General features: G+C 49.9%; 1 protein-coding gene across 1 annotated transcript in view; it reads right to left on the bottom strand.

Annotated features, from left to right (window-relative positions):
• The window catches only part of Zc3h18 (zinc finger CCCH-type containing 18), a 46545-nt gene extending 33652 nt beyond the window's left edge, over positions 1-12893 (bottom strand). The window contains exons 1-4 of the mRNA XM_051169320.1: positions 12704-12893; positions 4651-5255; positions 1620-1704; positions 662-730 (exon numbers count right to left, since the gene is read on the bottom strand). Of these exons, the coding sequence (XP_051025277.1) occupies positions 662-730; positions 1620-1704; positions 4651-5241 (745 nt within the window). The 5' untranslated portion in view covers positions 5242-5255; positions 12704-12893. The remainder of the gene's footprint in view (positions 1-661; positions 731-1619; positions 1705-4650; positions 5256-12703) is intronic.
• Between the last annotated feature and the right edge of the window lie 6413 nt (positions 12894-19306).

The following is a 19306-nucleotide window of genomic DNA, read 5'->3' as shown; positions in this document are numbered from 1 at the left end:
TCTGAGAGCAGTACCAATGAGAACCAAGTACAGATTCACACGCATACAGGCCTCTGCTGCTGTAATCTACTCATCGGAAGGGGATGCCTGCACTTATTCCTCATGCCATTACTTGAAAAGGGTCTTCTACCTGCACTTATGTGTCTTGAAATACCAGCACGTTAAATATCAAAGCTTTTAAAAACTAAGATGCAGAATCACAGCCCTTCATTCTTAGGGTGCTTGGAGCAATGTCAAGTGAAGGTCACCAAAGCACACAAGTGTGTGGGTCTCATGTGCACCCCACCCCCAGTGTACATAATCCCAGAGAAGTGAGCCTGAACAGGATTTGCTCGACTAGCCCATCATCAGGGCATCTCTCGGCCTTAGGGCAAGGCAGTGTGTGGGTCATTCCTGGGCACAGCCTTCCCACGAACAGGACAGGATTCCACTGCCCACCTGCCGAAGTCCCTGATGCTCAAGGACAGTGCCATGGCCTCAACCTGCGTCTCCTCCCAGGCTCTAATGGCACTGAAGAGGGAAGGGCCATAGCAGCTCTCCCCTCAAGCCTCCTCCCTGTTGGCGTCCCAGCTGTGCTCCGGATCTAGGAGAAAGAAAGAGGTCTGGATCTGGCGCAGGGGACTGTGAGGCCCCACAGAGAGTGAATACAGGGTATTTGTACCTTTAACCTGGCCTCTGAGTGGTATGGAATTTGGTATTGGTGGAAGAAGAGTGGACAGTGGTGTCCCATCTGGAAGAGAAGGTACAGGAAGCTCTTGTGAACTCAGACTGCACACACAGGCCAGCGGCGAGCACAGACAGCACGCCCAGCAGAAAACACCTTCCTATCTGTCCACAGAAATGCTCAACAGAAATATACCCAAACCACTGTGGCACGTCCAAGCAAGTCTTACAGACTACAGACTCTTTTAAGGTTTTTTGGTTTTTCTTTTTCTTTTGAGACAAGGTTTCTCTATGTAGCCTTGGCTGTCCTGGACTCACTCTGTAGACCAGGCTGGCCTTGAACTCACAGCGATCCACCTGCCTCTAGACTACAGACTCTTAATTCCACTTCTGATCCCGCCCCACCCTCCACCCCCGGCTCTGCAAAGCCAGGGCATCATATTACTTGTAATGTGCTCAGTCCCGATCAGGAAGCAAGACTCAACGGCCCTGCTGAAACTACTTAACTGCAGTAGGCTTTTGCAGGAACGCCTCTCAAAGGCTATCCCTAGCCTTGTCAATGCCACCCCCAAATACAAGACCTGCTTCTGACCCATCTTGTAAAAAGTGATTCTTTCTTACAGAGGTAGGGAATGCTAACATTGGAATAGCTGTCCTTACAGAAACAACTGCCACTGTCTGCTGCAGCCTTGGGTCTGTTGTAGACAGTGGGCCGGACACCTGCAGGGTAAAACCAATCACCAAGGGACTCTCCTCCAAGGCGGTTTTAAAGTGGTGATAGCCCAGTGAAAAGGGCTACTGTTTAGCATCAACACCGTCACCACTGCCACCACCTCTGCAGTCTTGTGAAGCCTTGCTGACATGGACAGTGTGCCCGGCTGAGGATCAATTACCACATGCCCTAGGAAAGGAGAGGCTACACAGATGGCCGCAAAAGGCCAGAGGCAGACAATTACCTTTCATGAAGAATCGGCAGGTAGGGCGAGGCCTCACCTTCCGGTCACTGGGGTCCTTCACTTCGCCTTCCTCCAAGTCATCATCCTGGAACAGAGGACAGTCATTTGGAGGTGAGCCGGCCCACTTTGCCCACCACACCTCTTCACTAGGCCATAAGCACAGAACCAGGCATGGGGAGCAGCCATCTTTTCCACAGCTATGCCTCACCAGCTCACCTCAGGTTTCCCAATCTTAAAGGCCCACTTACACAACAGATGGTCTCCTGCTCACCCATAACCTCAGAAGACAACTGTGGGAACGATGGGCTCCCCCAGACATGCCAGAGCAGAGCTTCGCTGTGTTTCTATCAACTGTGAGCAGGCAGTGGGCACACTGTCCTCTTCACTACTCTGTACACTAAGTGTATAAACCAAGTGCTTCACATCCTTTGCAGCTGAGCCCTGCTTGCCTCTCAAGGGGAAGGCGGAGGGGGAAGGCGGTGACCCGACGGGCAACACCGCCTTGTGGCCCATTCTTCACTTCACCAGTACTTTGCAGTGACCTAGAAGCTTTACCCAGAACAGAACCCAACTTCTGATAGAAACCAAGGCCTGACCACTGCTCTGGGCTCTCGCCAGGCATCCCCGTGCCCAGGACTTGTCCCACCAGCCTTGTAGTCAGGCTGCTCCCACTGTCCTGAGTTCCTTGGATAGTTCTAGCACGAGAAGAGTGAGTACACATCACTCTTGCCTTGGCCAGCTGATCCCTTGGTAAGACAAATGCAGAACAAAGCAAAGCCATGAGCTAGGAAGTGAGGGAGCAACCCCTAGTCCAACACCTATGATATGGACTGTTTCTGGTACCCTGCAGGGAAACTACCCAGGGTGTCTCTAGGTACACAAAAGAGCTTTGTGGGATATTGTGCCACACCCGCTCTGCAGAACTCCACACTCACTGAAAGTCAGCTCTGCAGGACCCCACACTCACTGAAAGCTCTGCAGGACCCCACACTCACTGAAAGTCAGCTGTCAGGAACATCCTTTCTAGTATACAACAACAAGTAGGTGCCCTGTGCAGCTGGCCCTCAGCCCCAACTGCATGGAACTCCATGCAGGGGAACTGCCTGAGAGGTGCTCATCCTGCATGGCAGTCTGAAGGTAAGTGGGTCTTGACCTAGGAAACCGCTCCTGAGGAGGGAATCCGAGACTATGATAAGAATAGTGTGTGTGTGGGGGAAAAAAAAAAAAAAAAAGAATAGTGTGGGGCTGGAGAGATGGCTCAGCGGTTAAGAGCACTGACTGCTCTTCCAGAGGTCCTGAGTTCAGTTCCCAACAACCACATGGTAGCTCACAACCATCTATAATATGATCTGATGTGCACTGTATACATAATAAATAAACAAATGTTAAAAAATAAAATAAAAAGAATAGTGCATATGCTAAGCAAGAATCACAATAAATAGCTGAGCAGAGGTGGTGCATGTCTTTAATCCCAGCACTTGAGAGGCAGAGGCAGGCAGTTCTCTGAGTTCGAGGCCAGCCTGGTGTACAGAGCAAGTTCTAGGACAGCCAAGGCTACGCAGAGCCTACAAAAGAGGTAGCAACAAAGGCCAAACATGCAAATACTATTGTGAAGTGGGAGGAAGAGACAGGGTCCAGGAGAGCAGCTTCCAGGGAAAATGGCTGCTGGCTTGGAGCTACTGTGCTCTCTTGGGCCGAGACTATCACTCACGGTGCCCACTTGCCTGCCATCCCTGTTCTATCTTCAGCATGATGCTGTGATCCTTGCACAGGTTCCAGATCTCCAGTGCCCAGAGCTTCCAAAGAGCATGAACCATAGGGTACTGTGGGTCTGGTAGGAAGAAAGTGGCCTCTCCTGTTACTGAAGGATGCTGGGTTGGGGTCTTTTAGTAGCACGCTGCTTCCCATGGAGTGTAGGAACATTCACATGGGGGTAGCACACAGAGTAGGCAAAACAGAAACACACTGTAGACCTGTATAGGCTCGAGAGTAAACTGTCAGATTCATCCCATATACTGTACCCAAGGGAAACCAGCACACTAAGACCATGGGTGCTGTCTAGGGCAGACTTAGTTCAATCCATTTCCCCACTGTGCACAGCCACAAGACAAGTTAGAGTTACCAGTGCTCCTACGGCCAAGGCCCTCCATAATTCCTATGAAGACTTCAACCCCATTTGACCAGGCACACCTAAAACACACTCTCAACTTGAACATCTTTTTCCTTTTACCAACCCTGAGGTAGAGATCAACTTCCCCATAGTGGAAGCATAGAAGACAAATCAGAAAATCTGCACACCAAGCCCTTTACAAGGGGGAACTGAGCAAGTTAACTCAGGAGACCACTTACTACACAGCTGGGAGAGGTAGCAAAGCATCTAAATACTACATGCTTGCAGCCGTACATATCCCACCCACTCAAGTCTACTCTACGGTTGGGACACAAGGCCCTACTAGCAACTACCCTGTGTGGCCAAAGTCATCCTCAATCCAGGACACCTTAAAATTACCTGGATGCAGCAGTAGCTGCTACAGGGCTGGTGCATGTGGGAATCTGGAGTCCCCAGACAGTGGTCCACTCTACCTGGATCATCTTGAGATGTTTAACCTATCTTCCACCAGAGTAACTCAGATGAGCAGTCTCTTTCTGAGACTCTTCAGATGGCTCATCTGCTCTGAACTTTGGGCTGTGTTTCCCAAAACCTCCAAGTTCAAATTCTTACAACAGAATCGTCTGCAAAGAAACCCTGACCTCCACACTCACGACTCCATGTGAAGGCCAGATCTAAAGACTGCGCCTTCTGTTCCTAAGCAACAGAAGCTTTCACTCTGGGGTTTTCTGCATGAATCCACCTCCCATTCTCCACTGTGGGCACCTCCTTTCCTCCTCAGCACAGGCTCTCACTCTGCCCAGTCCACCACTGAACCATCTCTTTAGGAACAAGGGAGCCTGGAAATCCTGCTGAGCCCACTTCCCCTGGATCAGTGTGCTGCTGAAGAGCCAGGGTTCTTGCCTGCTCCGCCATACTCACATCTATCTCCCCATCATCGATCTCTCCATCGTCATCCTCTTTCTTCTTCTCCTTAGCAGCTTCTGTGGGTTCTTTTTCTCCCGCACTTTGAACATCAGGCTTCCCTTCCTCTCCAGGAGCACCTTCCCCCTTCTCCTCCTCGTCCTCTGGCCCGGCCTTCTCAGCTTCCTCCTCCTGAGCAGCAGGAGCTGGCTCCTCGGGGACCTCCTCATCATAGTCGAGCTCGTGCTCATCCAGCTCCCGAGTGACTGAGGAGGCTTCATCCCTGAGGTCACTTGTCTGGTCCTCCTCAGCATCATCGCCCTCCTCACATAGGGATCCCGCTGGGCCCCTGCTCAGCTCGTGAGCCTCTGAGTCCTGATCCTGGGACTTGGGCTCACTGGCTCGGTCTTCCTCATCCGAGTGAGTCTCCTCCTGGCTCTGTACCCTAGTTACATTTTCCTCATCCTCCAAATCAGAAGCCCTCTCCCCAGCCCCATCCAAATCTTGTTCAGATCCACTTTCCCTCAGAATGTCATCATCTGAGAGTGCCGGCTGCTCTTCATCCTCTGGAGAGCGAGGATCCAGTTCAGGGCTCTCAGCCACATCCATCAGGACCCACAGATCTGCAAAAGACAGACAGCACAGACTGAGCATGGGCCCTGCCTCCTGGCCTCTGCCCTGAGGAGGGAGGCCCTGCTCTGCCCTTGCTCTACAGCCTCCCAGCAGAGGTGCAGGGCACAGCCCCACCGTGTATAGCCAGCCTCCACTCAGTGCTTCCTCTTCCTGCAGCTGGCACCAGTCAAGAGAAGTGAAGCATAAGTCTTGGCCTACAAAGGACAGCTACTGCGATTCCTGGGAAGTGACTCCTGAAAGTAAGATTTCTACAGAGGAAGGAGGGAGCACCAGAGGTCAGCAGCAGTTTCCAACTCAGCCTTTTTCTTTCATGCTGCCTCTCATGCAGCTTCTTGTCACCTCTTCAATTCCCCTCTCCTGCTCTCTAACATACAGACTCCGGGACCTCGTTCAGACCTTCCACCCAGCCTCCAGCATGTTCTCCAAAGGCAGTGCTCTGAGACCAGTGACACCACAGCCAAATAGCCCAAGCTATCCAGGTATCTGCTGTATACATGAACTATGACCGAGTATGTTTAGACATGTAAATCATATACTTATATCAAAGACTTTCTTTTTAGAAGACTTCTATGTCTACGAATCCAGACTTAACCAAAGCAAATGTTTTCTGGTTTTTCCACCTCCACAACTCATAGAAAGTACTTTGCTCTGCGTAATGGCACATGCCTGTAACCACAGTACTTGGAGCTGGAGTTACATAGCAAATGCCCAACTCAATAAAAAGTGCACTGTTGGGCTGGAGAGATGGCTCAGAGGTTAAGAGCACTGGCTCCTCTTCCAAAGGTCCTGAGTTCAATTCCCAGCAACCACATGGTGGCTTATAAGCATCTATAATGAGACCTGGTGCTTTCTTCTGGCCTGCAGGTGTAAATGCAGGTAGAACACTGTATACATAATAAATAAATCTTTTTTTTAAAAAAAGTGCACTGCTGCACTTGTTTTAAAAGGTAGCCACCTAAGCTGGGTTAGAGAGTAAGTATAAAATGTCACATCCTGCCAGGTGGTGGTGGCGCACGCCTTTAATCCCAGCACTCGGGAGGCAGAGGCAGGCGGACCGCTGTGAGTTTGAGGCCAGCCTGGTCTACAAAGTGAGTCCAGGATGACCAAGGCTACACAGAGAAACCCTGTCTCGAAAAACAAAAACAAACAAACAAACAAACAAAAATTGTAAAAATGTACAACTTATTTATACTTGTAGCCTGGGCTGCACACTCAGTCAACGGCCTGCCTAGGGTATAGAACAAAATCTGTCTCAAAAAAAAAAAAAAAAAAAAGATGGGCCAGCAAGGTGAAGGCTCCTGCCAAGCCTGAAAACCCAAGCCAGATACCCGGGACCAACATGGAAAAAGAGCCCGACCTCTGCAGGCTGTCTTCTGACCTGATCTCCATGTACTCTATGACAGACACACACAGACAGACAAAGGGGGGGGGGGGGGGGGAGAAGCCGGCTAATGAGAGAAAATATGTTTGTATCCAGGTGCAGTGGCACATACATTTAATGCCAATGCTTGGAAGACAGAGGCAGAAGATATAGAGTTCCAGCTTAGCCTCAGCTAATATATCAAATATGAGGCTAGCCATAGATAGCTACATGAGACCCAGACTCAAGCAAAAAACTGCTGTGTAACTGACTATAGAATAAAAGAAGTAACTTAAAACCAATCATTTATAAAACACAATGATCACAATATAAATTTACAGATCAAACCAATCTATCAACAGGAGGTGATGGGTCATGCCTTTAATCCCAGGACTCGAGAAGCAGCAGCAGAGGCAGGTAGACCTACTAAGCGAGTTCCAGGATAGACAAGGATGCAGAAAACCTTGTCTCAAAGCAAACAAACAAATAAAAATCTATGAAAGGTCACTCAACAATACACAGCAGACAAGCTTTTCTGGTCACCTAGCATCAGTGCAGAGGAAGGGAGATTACTAAGCAGTCAGTCCTACCTGGGCACAGTAAACACATGCCAGCTTGTAATCCTGGGATTTGTGAGACAAGACAAGAGTTTGAGACCAGCCTGAACTACACAGTGAACTGCAACCCATCTGGGCAAGTTTAGAAGCTATGTGCAGCTCCTCATCTCTGCGGAATGTGGTGAGGGGTCCTTGTCGCCTAACGTACTCCTGCGGTGGGCATGGGTGAATGCCACGTAGGACAATGGCCAGACTAGGGGATGTGTTTTTCCACTGTTCAGACAAAGTCTGTTTAAAGTTCCAGTGTGTGTGGTAGATAGTTTCAGCAATTAAGTTAGGTTAATGCCAAATGCAACACCTCCAGTATGCCAATAAGGACCTCATAAATTCCTTGGTGTGTCACATCTGATCCCTTGCTTTGTATGGTTTTTATTAGGCGGTATGTTTCTCCATAGAGGCCCAGAGACTTCATCTCCCCAGCTGCCTAGGGCTAGCACCTGGCAGCCATATGAAGTCAGCCATGCTGAACTGGCTACCAAATCTCATATGCCCTACTTGAAACCTAACCAATTCCTGCTCTAGCATTTTATAGCTAAAGGCAACCTTGTAAACAGCATTATCTTTTAAATCAATTCTTATGCAAAACCAAACCTCCTGCCTGATTTGCAAGTCATACAACTGATACTGCAGAAAACAAAGCCCATGCCCCAAGCAGCTGCTGTCCTTGTAACTCACTATTTCCTGTGTACCCCTCAACACCTCCTGGCCTGCTCACAGCTCTTTTCTGGGGCCCTGGTACAAGTTAGTTTGCTTTTGATTTGAGTCAATATTAGGTCTAACAAGTTGTTTTTTGCATTTTTGGAAATACTGAGATGAAGCCCTATGGCATGAGCACTGGCTGTTCCTCCAAAGGCCCTGAGTTCAACTCCCAGCAACCACACGGTGGCTCATAACCACCTATGACAGAATCTGTTGCCCTCTTCGGTCTGATGCTCTCTTCTGTCATACAGGCATGCATGCAACAGAGGGCTTATCTACATAAACAAGCAAATCTTTAAAAAGAAAGAAAGAAATGGAGACAGAGTGCCTAACTAACTATCTGAACTGTAGCAAGGCTGGCAGAGAGGAAGGCTGTCCTCTATTTGGGGTGTTTGAGTTAAAACTTGAATCCATGTTCTCCTGCTTCCTGGGCTTACGTTCCTGGGCCAAGTTAAGTGAACTTGCCACGCCTCAGTGTCTTCACCTGAAATATGAGGACAACGGCAGCTCTCTCATGAGGCTGTCAGAACTTGGTACCTGGTGATGTGCCCCAGACATAAGCTATACATCTGAATTTGAACTGAAGAGATAACTCTCTAGTTAAAACACCATCTCATACCAGTTCTGTCGCTTCAGCTCAAGTCTGCTGGAGCCCTCAGGAGTAACATGCTGTTTCATTAAACAAATCCTGGAACAACACATCTCCCGTATGCTGAGAATGCTGCAAAAGTTCCCTCAGTCTGTCCTGGAGTCCTGGAACTCAGAAATCTGCCTGTCTCCGCCTCCCAAGTGCTGAAATTAAAGATGTGTGCCACATTATACGCAGCTTCCTCATGCTTTTTTTTTTTTTAATGTGCACTGGTGTTTTGCCTGCATGTCTGTGTGAGAATGTCAGATTCCCTGGAACTGGGAGTTATACAGCTGTGAGCTGCCATGCGAGTGCTGGGAATTAACCCAGGTCCTCTGGAAGAGCAGCTAGTGCTCTCAAGCACTGAGCCACCTCTCCAGCCACCTTCATGCAAGCCTTCATCCCTATCTCAACCTTCCAAGTAAAGAAACTGAGGCCACAGGGCTACTGCATACATCTCAGGATTGTCATTCAGGCATATTATGGAACCTGTGTCGCTAGACAGAATTAGTTCTATTCTCAGCCACTAAAGTTTCTACTATAATCCTTTTTGATACAAACCACGCATAAACTAGGGTCTCTACAAGCCTGTGGGTTCTGTCTGCTTTCCTTTTCTTCCCTCCAAATATCAATGCTCTAGACAATCCCCACAGGCACATCATTTTTACACAAAGACAGGGTGACTAGCTTGAGAATCCTGAAAGGCTGGTGTGCTGTATACATGGCCATTGAGCTTTTATGCCCTCCAGGTGAATTTATACAAAGTCAACTACTGATTTGTGAAGTCGGTTTCTGGCACATGCCATAAAATAGTAGGGTAAATGGCCCTGAAAGTACCTGTAGCTGTCCTGTTGTGTGTGTTTAGGGGGAAGGACAGAGGACTCCTGGGATCACTGGCTGTTCTGAGCAACCAATGGCAGGCATAAACAAGCCCAGATATACAAAATTTCTCTCTTCCTTTCTGCCAGTTCAAAACCTCAAAATTACTCTCTACTTTAGGAATCTTGTTTCTTACACTGTATGCTATTCTGTTAATCTAACTACAAACTCTAACAGTTTATTTGGAGGTTGTTGGGAGGTCTCCACCTCACCTGTTATAAGTTGGGATCTTAAGTATCCAAAAGCCCAAGTGTTAAAAATCTTAGTCCCCAGGGACTTACTCTCCAAGACAGGGTTTCTCTTAGTAGCCCAGGCTCTCCTGGAACTCACTCTGTAGTACAGGCTACCCTCCAACTCAGAAATCTGCTGCCTCTGCTTCCTGAGCACTGGAATTAAATAAAGGTATATGCCACCAGCCAGTTCTGGTGCAGAACGTTTTAACAGGTAAGTTCTCATGGGAGACCTTTAGGACTCCAGTCTTTGTTTGGCTCTCCAGCATTTTACTCTACCACACTTTGGCCATGATATGCTACCTTACCAACTGAACACAGTCTAGGTTCCAGAATCTACCAAACTGAGACCCAAAATATACCTTTTCGTTCTTTCTCCTCCAAGGCCCCCGCCCCCTCCTTCCTTCTCTCTCCCTCGGCAACGCCCCTCGCTTGCTGAGATAGGGTCTCTTTATGTATCCCTGGTTGTCTGGTACTCTATGTAGAAGAGGTTGGCTTCAAACGCACAGAGCTCTGCCTGCCTGTCTCCCTGGGATTAAAAGTGTTTGCCACTAAATCAACGTATACCGTTTTGGGTATGAGCTCATCACTTCAGGTCTTTATCACAGTGATGGAACACCGATACACTCTTCCTGCTCCTGAAGAGGCAGGGCTGGCGCTCAGCTGCCTGTACAGCACACACTGTACGGATCTGCCAGGACACTTCTAAGACTGCAGTGGCCACCATCAGCACCCACAGGAGGGTTCGGCAGTGCAGTTACCTTGCAGAGGTCCTGAAAGATTTTCTGAGAAAAGGAGCTGCACTGTCTTCCTTCCCCTGTGACCTCCTGGGACTTGCACTACTGCAGGCCACATTCAGATGAACGTCTTTCGGTGATAACCACAAATCTGCATTTCTTAGACGCCTCTAGTCCTGCCTTTAGAGCAGGAATCACTGTGGGACTCAGGATGGCTTGAGCGCCAGCTGTGCTCAGGCAAGCCCACTGTCTCTCTAGGTGCTACTGTTGTTTTGAGACTGTGTGTGTTACCCTATGCTGGCTGCAGGGAAACAAATGTCCTATTACATGTAAGCGATGGACTGAGGGTCCTCCCATGTTTACAATCTCAAAGTTTAGAGCTAATCTTTAGTCCTCCTACCCACAGTAACGAACCTGCTCCGAGGTTCCCTGCTACATTTGACATACTAAAAGATGCTTGTTGAATAAATGACAAAATCCCATTAATCCAGGAGCTACCTGTTGCATACCAGAAAGAAACATAATAAAGTTGCCTAATATATAAAACACTATAACCAGAGTTGTAGGGCAATGTGCTCTGTTCTTGTCTCTGCAGCAGCTCTGGGAGGCCAAGCTGACTCCAACTGCACTACTAACGGCAGAGCAGCACGTCACCTTCCCCTCACAGGAAGAGTTATGAGGAACCTCTACAAGCTACTTACAAGCCTGGCCTGCTGAACTACCAACCTGGGTTTTTTGTTTTGTTTTGTGGCTGGATTTCTCAATGTAGCCTGTAGAGCAGGCTGGCCTCAAACTCTTAGAGATCCACCTGCCTCTGCCTCCTGAGTCCTGAGATCACAGGCTTGTGACACAACTGTGCTGCTGGGGTGTGACTATTAAATGAAGCCAATTTCTTCACATGGCTTACTACTGAGAGAGGTGTTCCAAGTAGGCTTGCGCAAAGGAGGTTCAATAACATACAAGCACAACTTCAGGGAGACTACTTTATATTTTGAGACAAAGTCTTACTATGTAGCCCTGACTGTCCTGTAGGCCAGGCTAGCCTTGAACTGAGAGATCCTCTTGCCTGTTGCGGCCCCCCCCAAGTGCTGGGATTGAACTTTAGGCCACCATGCTCAGTTGTGGGAAACTACTTTTAGCAGAGCAAACCCTATGTAGATGTCTAAGTCCTCTTACGCCTGGTTAAAACCCTCATTTGTAGCTTCGATGTACACTAGAACATCAGGATTATTCCAAAAACTAAAACAGAAAAAAACCAACACTATTCCAAAGTGATTTAAGTGCAACAAAAGCTCTTTGATAAGGAGGTAGTCACCTTTGAAATGGTCTGTAGATGACAATGTATCTCTTTAAAGATGAGCAAGGCAAGAGCTTACCTGTTGGGTGTTCTGAAGTAAATCCAGAGTTCTCTTAAAGTGTCTGAGCATTCCCCACCTACAACTAGAGAAGGGTTTCAGGCTTTGGGACATATTGAGCTGGTTCCAGAACTGGCTGGGCTTTTTTTACGGGTTCATGTCATACAGTCACCTCTCAGGGGCTGGGAAATAGGATTTAGCATAGGGGTTGATTGTCAACCCCTGCCTTGGGATAGATAATGTGATGACGACGAACCAAATGGCCTCTTTCATTATCCCCACATGGGTCTGAACATTACCTACTCTTGTGCCGGGAAAACTCAGCTGTCAAGTATACGAGGCAAACTAAGTTTCTAGCAGTAGCGAGCCTACAAGTCTTAAGTTAAATTTCCTTCCAGCACTACAACTGTTTGGCTAACTTTACACCAAAGACTCGGCGTCTCTGAGCTCCCAGTCAAAGAGGCGAGGTTACACTTCCCAAGAGATCGGGGCCTCACGGGGCACAGTGGGTTCGTCCAACCTGTGCACGCTTGAAGTTGAGGGAGCAAGTTGCAAGAGGCTCCAGAGAGCTCAAAGTTCCCTGGACAGCCCGTCGACAGTCCAGGCGAGCCTCCTCCCGAGCCAACCTGCGTGCTTCTCTCCCCTTTGTAGGCGACGAACATGTGCCACGCCGAGTGGCCCGGAAGGGAAAATGACAGCTTCTCGAAAACCAACTTCACCATGGCAGACCGCGGCGCGCTAAAGCGCCGGGTCGTCCCAGGCCGCAGCCGGCTCGCGCGCCTGCCCGCTGTCCCGGGCCGCGTTTCGGCCCGCGGCTGCGCACAGCCGGGGGCGCGCCCGAGCGCTCGGGAGGCGGCGCCGGGCTCCCGGGCCTGGCTCCCGCCGCCGCTGGGGGGGGGGGCCTCCTCCTTGCCGCCCGCCGGCCCCGCTTACCTCGGCGCGAGGACGGGAGGCGGCCACGGCTCCGCTGGGGTGGGGGCGGCGTGGACAGGACGTCCCTCGGCCTTTCCGCTTCTCACTGGCTCCGGCTTCGGGCACGACGCGGGCGGAACAAACGGGCTCCACTACCCGCGGGGGCCGGCCATTGTGCGACGTCATCAGGCCGCGACGGCCGTCCTGAAGACCGGCGGGCTTCCCTCGCTAGCCCCGCCTTCCACGCGCTTCTTTCCGGCCTCCGCTGGCCCCGCCTCCGTGAGTGTGCGCTACTGCGCAGGCCCACCGAGATCGGCCCGCCCTCTAGCGGATCTCCTAGCGGCGCGTGCGCAGAGTCTGTGGCCCCTTCGCAGAACTTGACCCGGCATGCGATCCGGGTAGGGAAAGCCCTTTGAGGCTCTTGGTGTGTTCGTGCGGACACTCCAGGGTCTGAAAACAGGATTCGTTGCCTTATTAAATATCAATGCGTGACTAAAAGTGTTTCGGGGACTGGAGTGTAGCTGGTATAGACGCCACAAATCAAGTTTGCGCGGTGTCCTGGTACTATCCAAAAAAGCATTTTGGGAGACACTTGGAGAGTTTCGAGTCTCTTGCCTGCCTCTGTGGCGCTTTCCGGCCCTGAGGAGGACTTAGACCGATTGGAACATTTTTCTCTCACCCTCCTCCTACCCAGAGGGGCTCTGCTGCTTGAAGCCTAAGCCCCTACACATCACTACTGGCTTGAGAAAGGGGACCAAGTATCATTCGGCACTGGCCCCTTGCAAATGTTGGAACTGATTTCAGGCGTAGAAGGTTGGGGGCTGCCTGTCTTCGAGGGTCTGACAACATCAAGGCGAAAACAGCCCAGATGCCTATAAACAGATGAAAGAGCACAGTGGAACATTAATTCAGCCACAGAAGGAAACGAAATTCTGACACATGCTCCAAACACAGAGGAACCCTAGAAAGGTGCTTGAGAGAAGCCAGTCGGGATAGTATGTGTTGAATTTTGCCTCCCATGTCAAGTCCTAACGCCGAGCTGGTATGGATTTAGAAACAGGGCCTCTCCTAGAGGACGTGAAGGGGGCGGGGGGGGGGCAGGAGCAGAGGGGCTGGGATTCAGGATTAGTGTCTTTACAATAGTCACCAAGGAGAGTTCTTCTGGTGTTCTTTATATTGTTTGGGAGAGTCTCACTGGGTAGCCCAGGCTGGCTTAGAACTTGCAGACATCTGCCCGCTTCTGCTTCCCCACGGCTGGGATTAAAGGCATTTGCCACCAGCCCAGGCAAGGAACCCTCCCTTCCTCCCTCCCTCCCTCCCTCTCTTCCTTTCTTTCGGTGTTTTGAGACAGAGTTTCTCTGTATAACAGAGCCCTGGCTATCTTGGACTCACTTTGTAGATCAGGCTGGCCTCAAACTCAGCGACCCACCTGCCTCTGACCCTCGAGTGTTGGGATTAAAGGTGTGCGCCACGACACCTACCTGGAACTCTTTCCCTTAATCTCTCTCTCACTCTCCCCTCTCTCCCTTCCTCCCTCCCTCTCTCTGTGTCTGTTGGTCTCTCCTTCACACACACCACTACCATTTAAGAAGTAGTGAGAAGGCGGCTATCTGCAAACCAAGAGGATTCAGCCGTGCTCACCTTCATCCTCTGTGAGAAAATAAACGCCCACTGTTTAAGACAACCAATTGTGGTACTGTAAAAGGAACTTTTATTCTCCTGATTTATTGTTGTCTGGGAGGCTCACTGCCTCCTTCTGCTAGCTTAGGCCTAGTCCCGGAAGCTTCTAGCCTCCATACAGTCTAACCTAGGCCTAGAATGTTTTCATGCTCTGAGACTTACTGCTTAATAAACTCACCCTTTCTAGTTCTTTCTGAGCTCTAGGCTGGCTGGTTCAACTCAGCTGTTCTGGCTCAAACTCCCCTCCCAGCTGACTTACTCAATCTGGCTTCTCTCTCAGCCTCTGAATTGCTCAATTTGGCCTCAAACTAACTCTAGCAATCTGCTCTAATCTCCTGGCTCCTCCTTCTCTCACCACTCAGTCTTCACCTGAGTTCTTTCCCTGAAAGCGCCCCCCCTCTCTCCCCCACCCCCCACCACCCCCGCAGCTGTCCTGGAACTCACTCTGTAGATCAGGCTGGCCTCGAACTCACAGAGATCAGCCTGCCTCTGCCTCCTGAGTGCTGGGATTAAACGCCCATGCCACCACACCTGGCTTGATTATTGTTTTTGCTGTGACAAAAACACCATGACCAAAAGCAATCTGAGGAAGAAAGGGTTTATTTCAGTTTACAGTTTACAGTCTAGCTGCCAGGCAGTGGTGGCACATGCCTTTAATCCCACCATTCAGGAGGCAGCGGAGGCAGGTGACTCTCTGTGAGTTCGAGGCCAGCCTGGTCTACAGAGTGAGTTCCAGGACAGCCAGGGCTACACAGAGGAACCCTGTCTTGAGAAGGAAAACAAAACAACAGCAAGAGAACAGTTTATAGTCAGTCGTGGAGGGAAGTCAGTGCAGGGGCCGGAGCAGAGACACTGAGGAAGGCTGGGCACTTGTTTGCTCATATGGTTTGCTCAGCCTGCTTCCTTACAGTGCTGCTCAGTATAGCCTCCTCAGGGGTGGCACCTGCTCTCTCACGTCAGCCATTCATCGTACGGACTTGTCTGCAGACAGTCTGATGGAGGCATTTTCTCCGTTCTTCCACTTCTCAGATAAGTCCAAGCTTGTGTCAAGTTGACAAAAACAACGCAAAACCAACTAACCAGGACAATCGTGCTCACGTAAGATTATAATCACAGGCCGGGCGTGGTGGCGCACGCCTTTAATCCCAGCACTCAGGAGGCAGAGGCAGGCGGATCGCTGTGAGTTCGAGGCCAGCCTGGTCTACAAAGTGAGTCCAGGACGGCCAAGGCTACACAGAGAAACCCTGTCTCAAAAAACCAAAAAAAAAAAAAAGATTATAATCATGAACCGGGCAGCGGTGGCACACACCTGTAATCCCAGCACTCAGGGGGCAGAGGCAGGCGGATCTCTATGAGTTCAAGGCCAGCCTGGTCTATAGAGGGAGTTCCAGGATGGCCAGGGCTACACAGAGAAACACTGTCTTGCAAAACAAAAAGCAACAACAAAGCAAAATCAGGGATATTTTCGGAGGTGTGGAGCAAGTGAAACACATACTGCCACCAGGCATGTAAATGGTGTGCTCATTTTAGAAGGCAGGAAGCATCAGCATGGAGAGGAGTGGAGGGGCACGCCGAGAACCCACACAGCTGGGAGGCCGCAGTGGGAAGATGAGCAGGAGAGGAGTGGAGGTGCACGCCGAGAACCCACACAGCTGGGAGGCCGCAGCGGGAAGATGAGCAGTTCATGTTCAGACAGGAGTGAACAGCTTGGACACAGAGAAAAAAATATCATCAGTACGAATGCTGTGAAAAATGCCTGAAAAGGCAAAAGCACTGAAAACAGTTGCCGCTTGAGAGTGGGAAGGAGGAAGGGAAAGGGAGGGAGAGGGAGAGAGGGAGGGGGAGGGAGGGGGAGGGAGGAGAGCTTGAGGGTCTGGCTTTCTTTTTTGTTGTTGGTTTTTTGAGACAGGTTTTTGCTGAGTAATATTCCTGCCTGTCCTGGACTCACTTTGTAGAGCAGGCTGGCCTCAAACTCAGAAAGATCCGCCTGCTTCTGGCTCCTGAGTGCTGGGACTAAAGGTGTGTACCACCATACCCTGCCAAGGGCCTGGCTTTCTAAATTGTGGGCTATACTGAGAGACAATATACAAGTGATAAGTCCTAAGAAGTATACAATTAAGAGTTTGCAAAGTGTGCTGGGCTTAGTGGGTGCATTTCTTTAATCCCAGCACTGGGGAGGCAGAGGCAGGTAGATTGATGTCAGTTCGAGGCTAGCCTGCTCTACAAAGCGAGTCTACGACAGCCGAGGCTACACAGAGAAACCCTGTCTGGAAAAACCAAAGCCAAAAAAATAAATAAAAATAAAAGAGTTTGCAAAGTGTACACTGAGCGGTCCCACCTGGCTGAAAACTGCCCAGCCTGTTGCTGTGTTGAGCACACGTCTCAGGACATGAGGCACATGGGGTCAGAAGCCTGAGTCTTGCAGCCCTAACAACATGGGCTCCGTCACCGTCCTCAGCAGGCCAACTCAGCAGACAAGCGATAGTGGAGAACATTGAAAAGAGGTTTATTTAATATGACAGCAAGGCCCAAGCTGACCCTAACAGCTCCGTAACACTGTGGGTTTGGAGTTCTGCCTACTGTTTACCTGAATACCCCAGAGGAGGTAAAGTCAAAAACTGCAGGACCCTCACTCCAGGGTTAGGGAACCCCAGGTCTAAAATGTTGGCCTCCACATTCTCAAAACATGAATGGACATATCCATACATACTTGCCAACTTTTGCTGTTCGTCAAGTAGCTGAAAAGGGGTTTTGTCTGAAGGTAGCAGTTTAGAAAGGACAGTTCTGTTGATTCATCACATGGTCACCAGAGGGCGCACCAGAGCAGTCCAGCCGCTGTTCTGTGGCTGGCCCCATTCTGGCTGGCGAATTCACTCAGAATGTGTGGGACTTTTTTTTCTTTCAGTTTTACGAGACAGGGTGTCTCTATGTAGCCCTGGCTGTCCTGGACTAACTTTGTAGACCAGGCTGACCTCGAACTCACAGCGATCCACCAGCCTCTGTCTCCCTGAGTGCTGGGATTAAAGGCGTGCGCCACCATGCCCGGCAGTCCTGTCAACTTTAAGCCTTGCCTATCCTCTGTGCTTAGCTGTGATCCAACCTACCCTTATTCAACATCCCTCAGACAAGGTTCTCACCCCAGGGAGGTTGGGCAGAGGCTCCCCAGACCTCCAGGCTTCTGCTGGCTTTTTCTCTTACTTCTGGTTTCAGGGGAGCCACTGACTTGGGGCAAAGGACCTATGAGGGGTCAGCTCCTACCCCATATTCAGAAGTTTATTTACACAGAGTTGCACGCAACACAGCACAGGCTGGTCTTGAACTCACCATATTGCCAAGGATGACCTTAAACTTCTGGTCTTGCTGCCTTTACCTTCCCAAGTGTCTGGGACTGCAGGTATGCACCACCACGCCTGGCTTAAGTGGTGCTGGAGACTGAACTCAAGGCCTCAAGCATACACTAGGTAAACACTCTACCAGCCTTAGCTACATTCCACCACCACCCCCGCAAGCTCCAAATAATTTTGTAAAAATAAACTTGATAGTATCAGTACATGATTAAGTGCATATTTTATGTACTTATAAACCTAGGTTGGGTAACATTTTCTTGGGCTTTCAAAGAGATTATGAGCAGAAAGTTTAAGAAGCCCCAGTCCTGACCTCCTCCACAGGCCCAAGACAGAGGGCTAGTGCCTGTGCCACAGCTCTCAGCGTTACGACACCATCACATCCGGCCGCCTGTATTGTTTTATCCTCCACCACCCAATTGTGTTGTGCAAAGCACCACCCTGATGGTTTGTGGGTAACTGTGAGTCCACTGGGGCCCATGTATTCTACACAGAGAAACCCTGTCCCAGGCTTGGAGGGTAAGTCCCTGGGGACTAAGATTTTTAACACTTGGGCTTTTGGATTCTTAAGATCCCAACTTATAACAGGTGAGGTGGAGACCTCCCAACAACCTCCAAATAAACTGTTAGAGTTTGTAGTTAGATTAACAGAATAGCATACAGTGTAAGAAACAAGATTCCTAAAGTAGAGAGGAATTTTGGGGTTTTGAACTGCCAGAAAGGAAGAGAGAAATTTTGTATGTCCGGGCTTGTTTATGCCTGCCATTGGTTGCTTAGAACAGCCAGTGATCCCAGGAGTCCTCTGTCCTTCCCCCTAAACACACACAACAGGACAGCTGCAGGTACTTTCAGGGCCAAAGCCTCTCCTGGTTCACACCAGTCTGCACCTACTGTGAGGCTCAGCACTGCCACCAATGTTCCATACTGGTCTCACAGTCTTCGCTGAATCCATCTTTCTTAGGTCTCCCATAAATAAAGTCTTGACTGGGCCTGTAAACTGGGCATCCAACACACCACTCCCACATGCCCAGCTCACTGAGTAAGGCTTGCCCTTCTCCTGTCTTCCATACTCTAATGTTCAAGGAGACCTCAGCTACAGAGAGACAACCAGGTGTCTCTAGGGCCCCCTACGAGCCAACCCCTCCAGAGACCGATCTCTTCACATCGCTCTATATTGGCAAGCTTTTGTCTCAAGGAGGGACAGGCAGTCACCTTGCTCAGCTTCTCTGACTTAGCAGCTATTGGGCTAGTCCTATCTGCCCCATGTCCCAAGCCAGGTAGCAATGGGTCCCTGTATTCCCTTGTTCCAAAAGCCCTGTCACTCAGAATTCACATGGCCTCAGTCTTCCACACTCGGCCATTGTTAAAGCCGCTGTCTGCACAATGGAGCGTCCATTTTTCCCTTTTTCTGTATTAGAGGTTGGACCTGAGGAGTATCTCCTGACACTTTTGGGTTGCTCCCTCCCCATAGGTCCTGGTTTGGGGGGTCTCAGGAGAGGCTCTGTGTTACTGGTTTAACATAGGCCCTCTTCCCTTTTGGTCCCCTCACCATAGAAAAGTGCAGGCTGAAATCTCCACTCACCCTTCTCTTTGCTCTAAC

This window comes from Acomys russatus, chromosome 26 (assembly GCF_903995435.1).
Source record: "Acomys russatus chromosome 26, mAcoRus1.1, whole genome shotgun sequence".
Classification (NCBI taxonomy): domain Eukaryota; kingdom Metazoa; phylum Chordata; class Mammalia; order Rodentia; family Muridae; genus Acomys; species Acomys russatus.
Note: the sequence above shows the minus strand (reverse complement) of the source record. Positions and strands in the feature narration are given on the sequence as shown.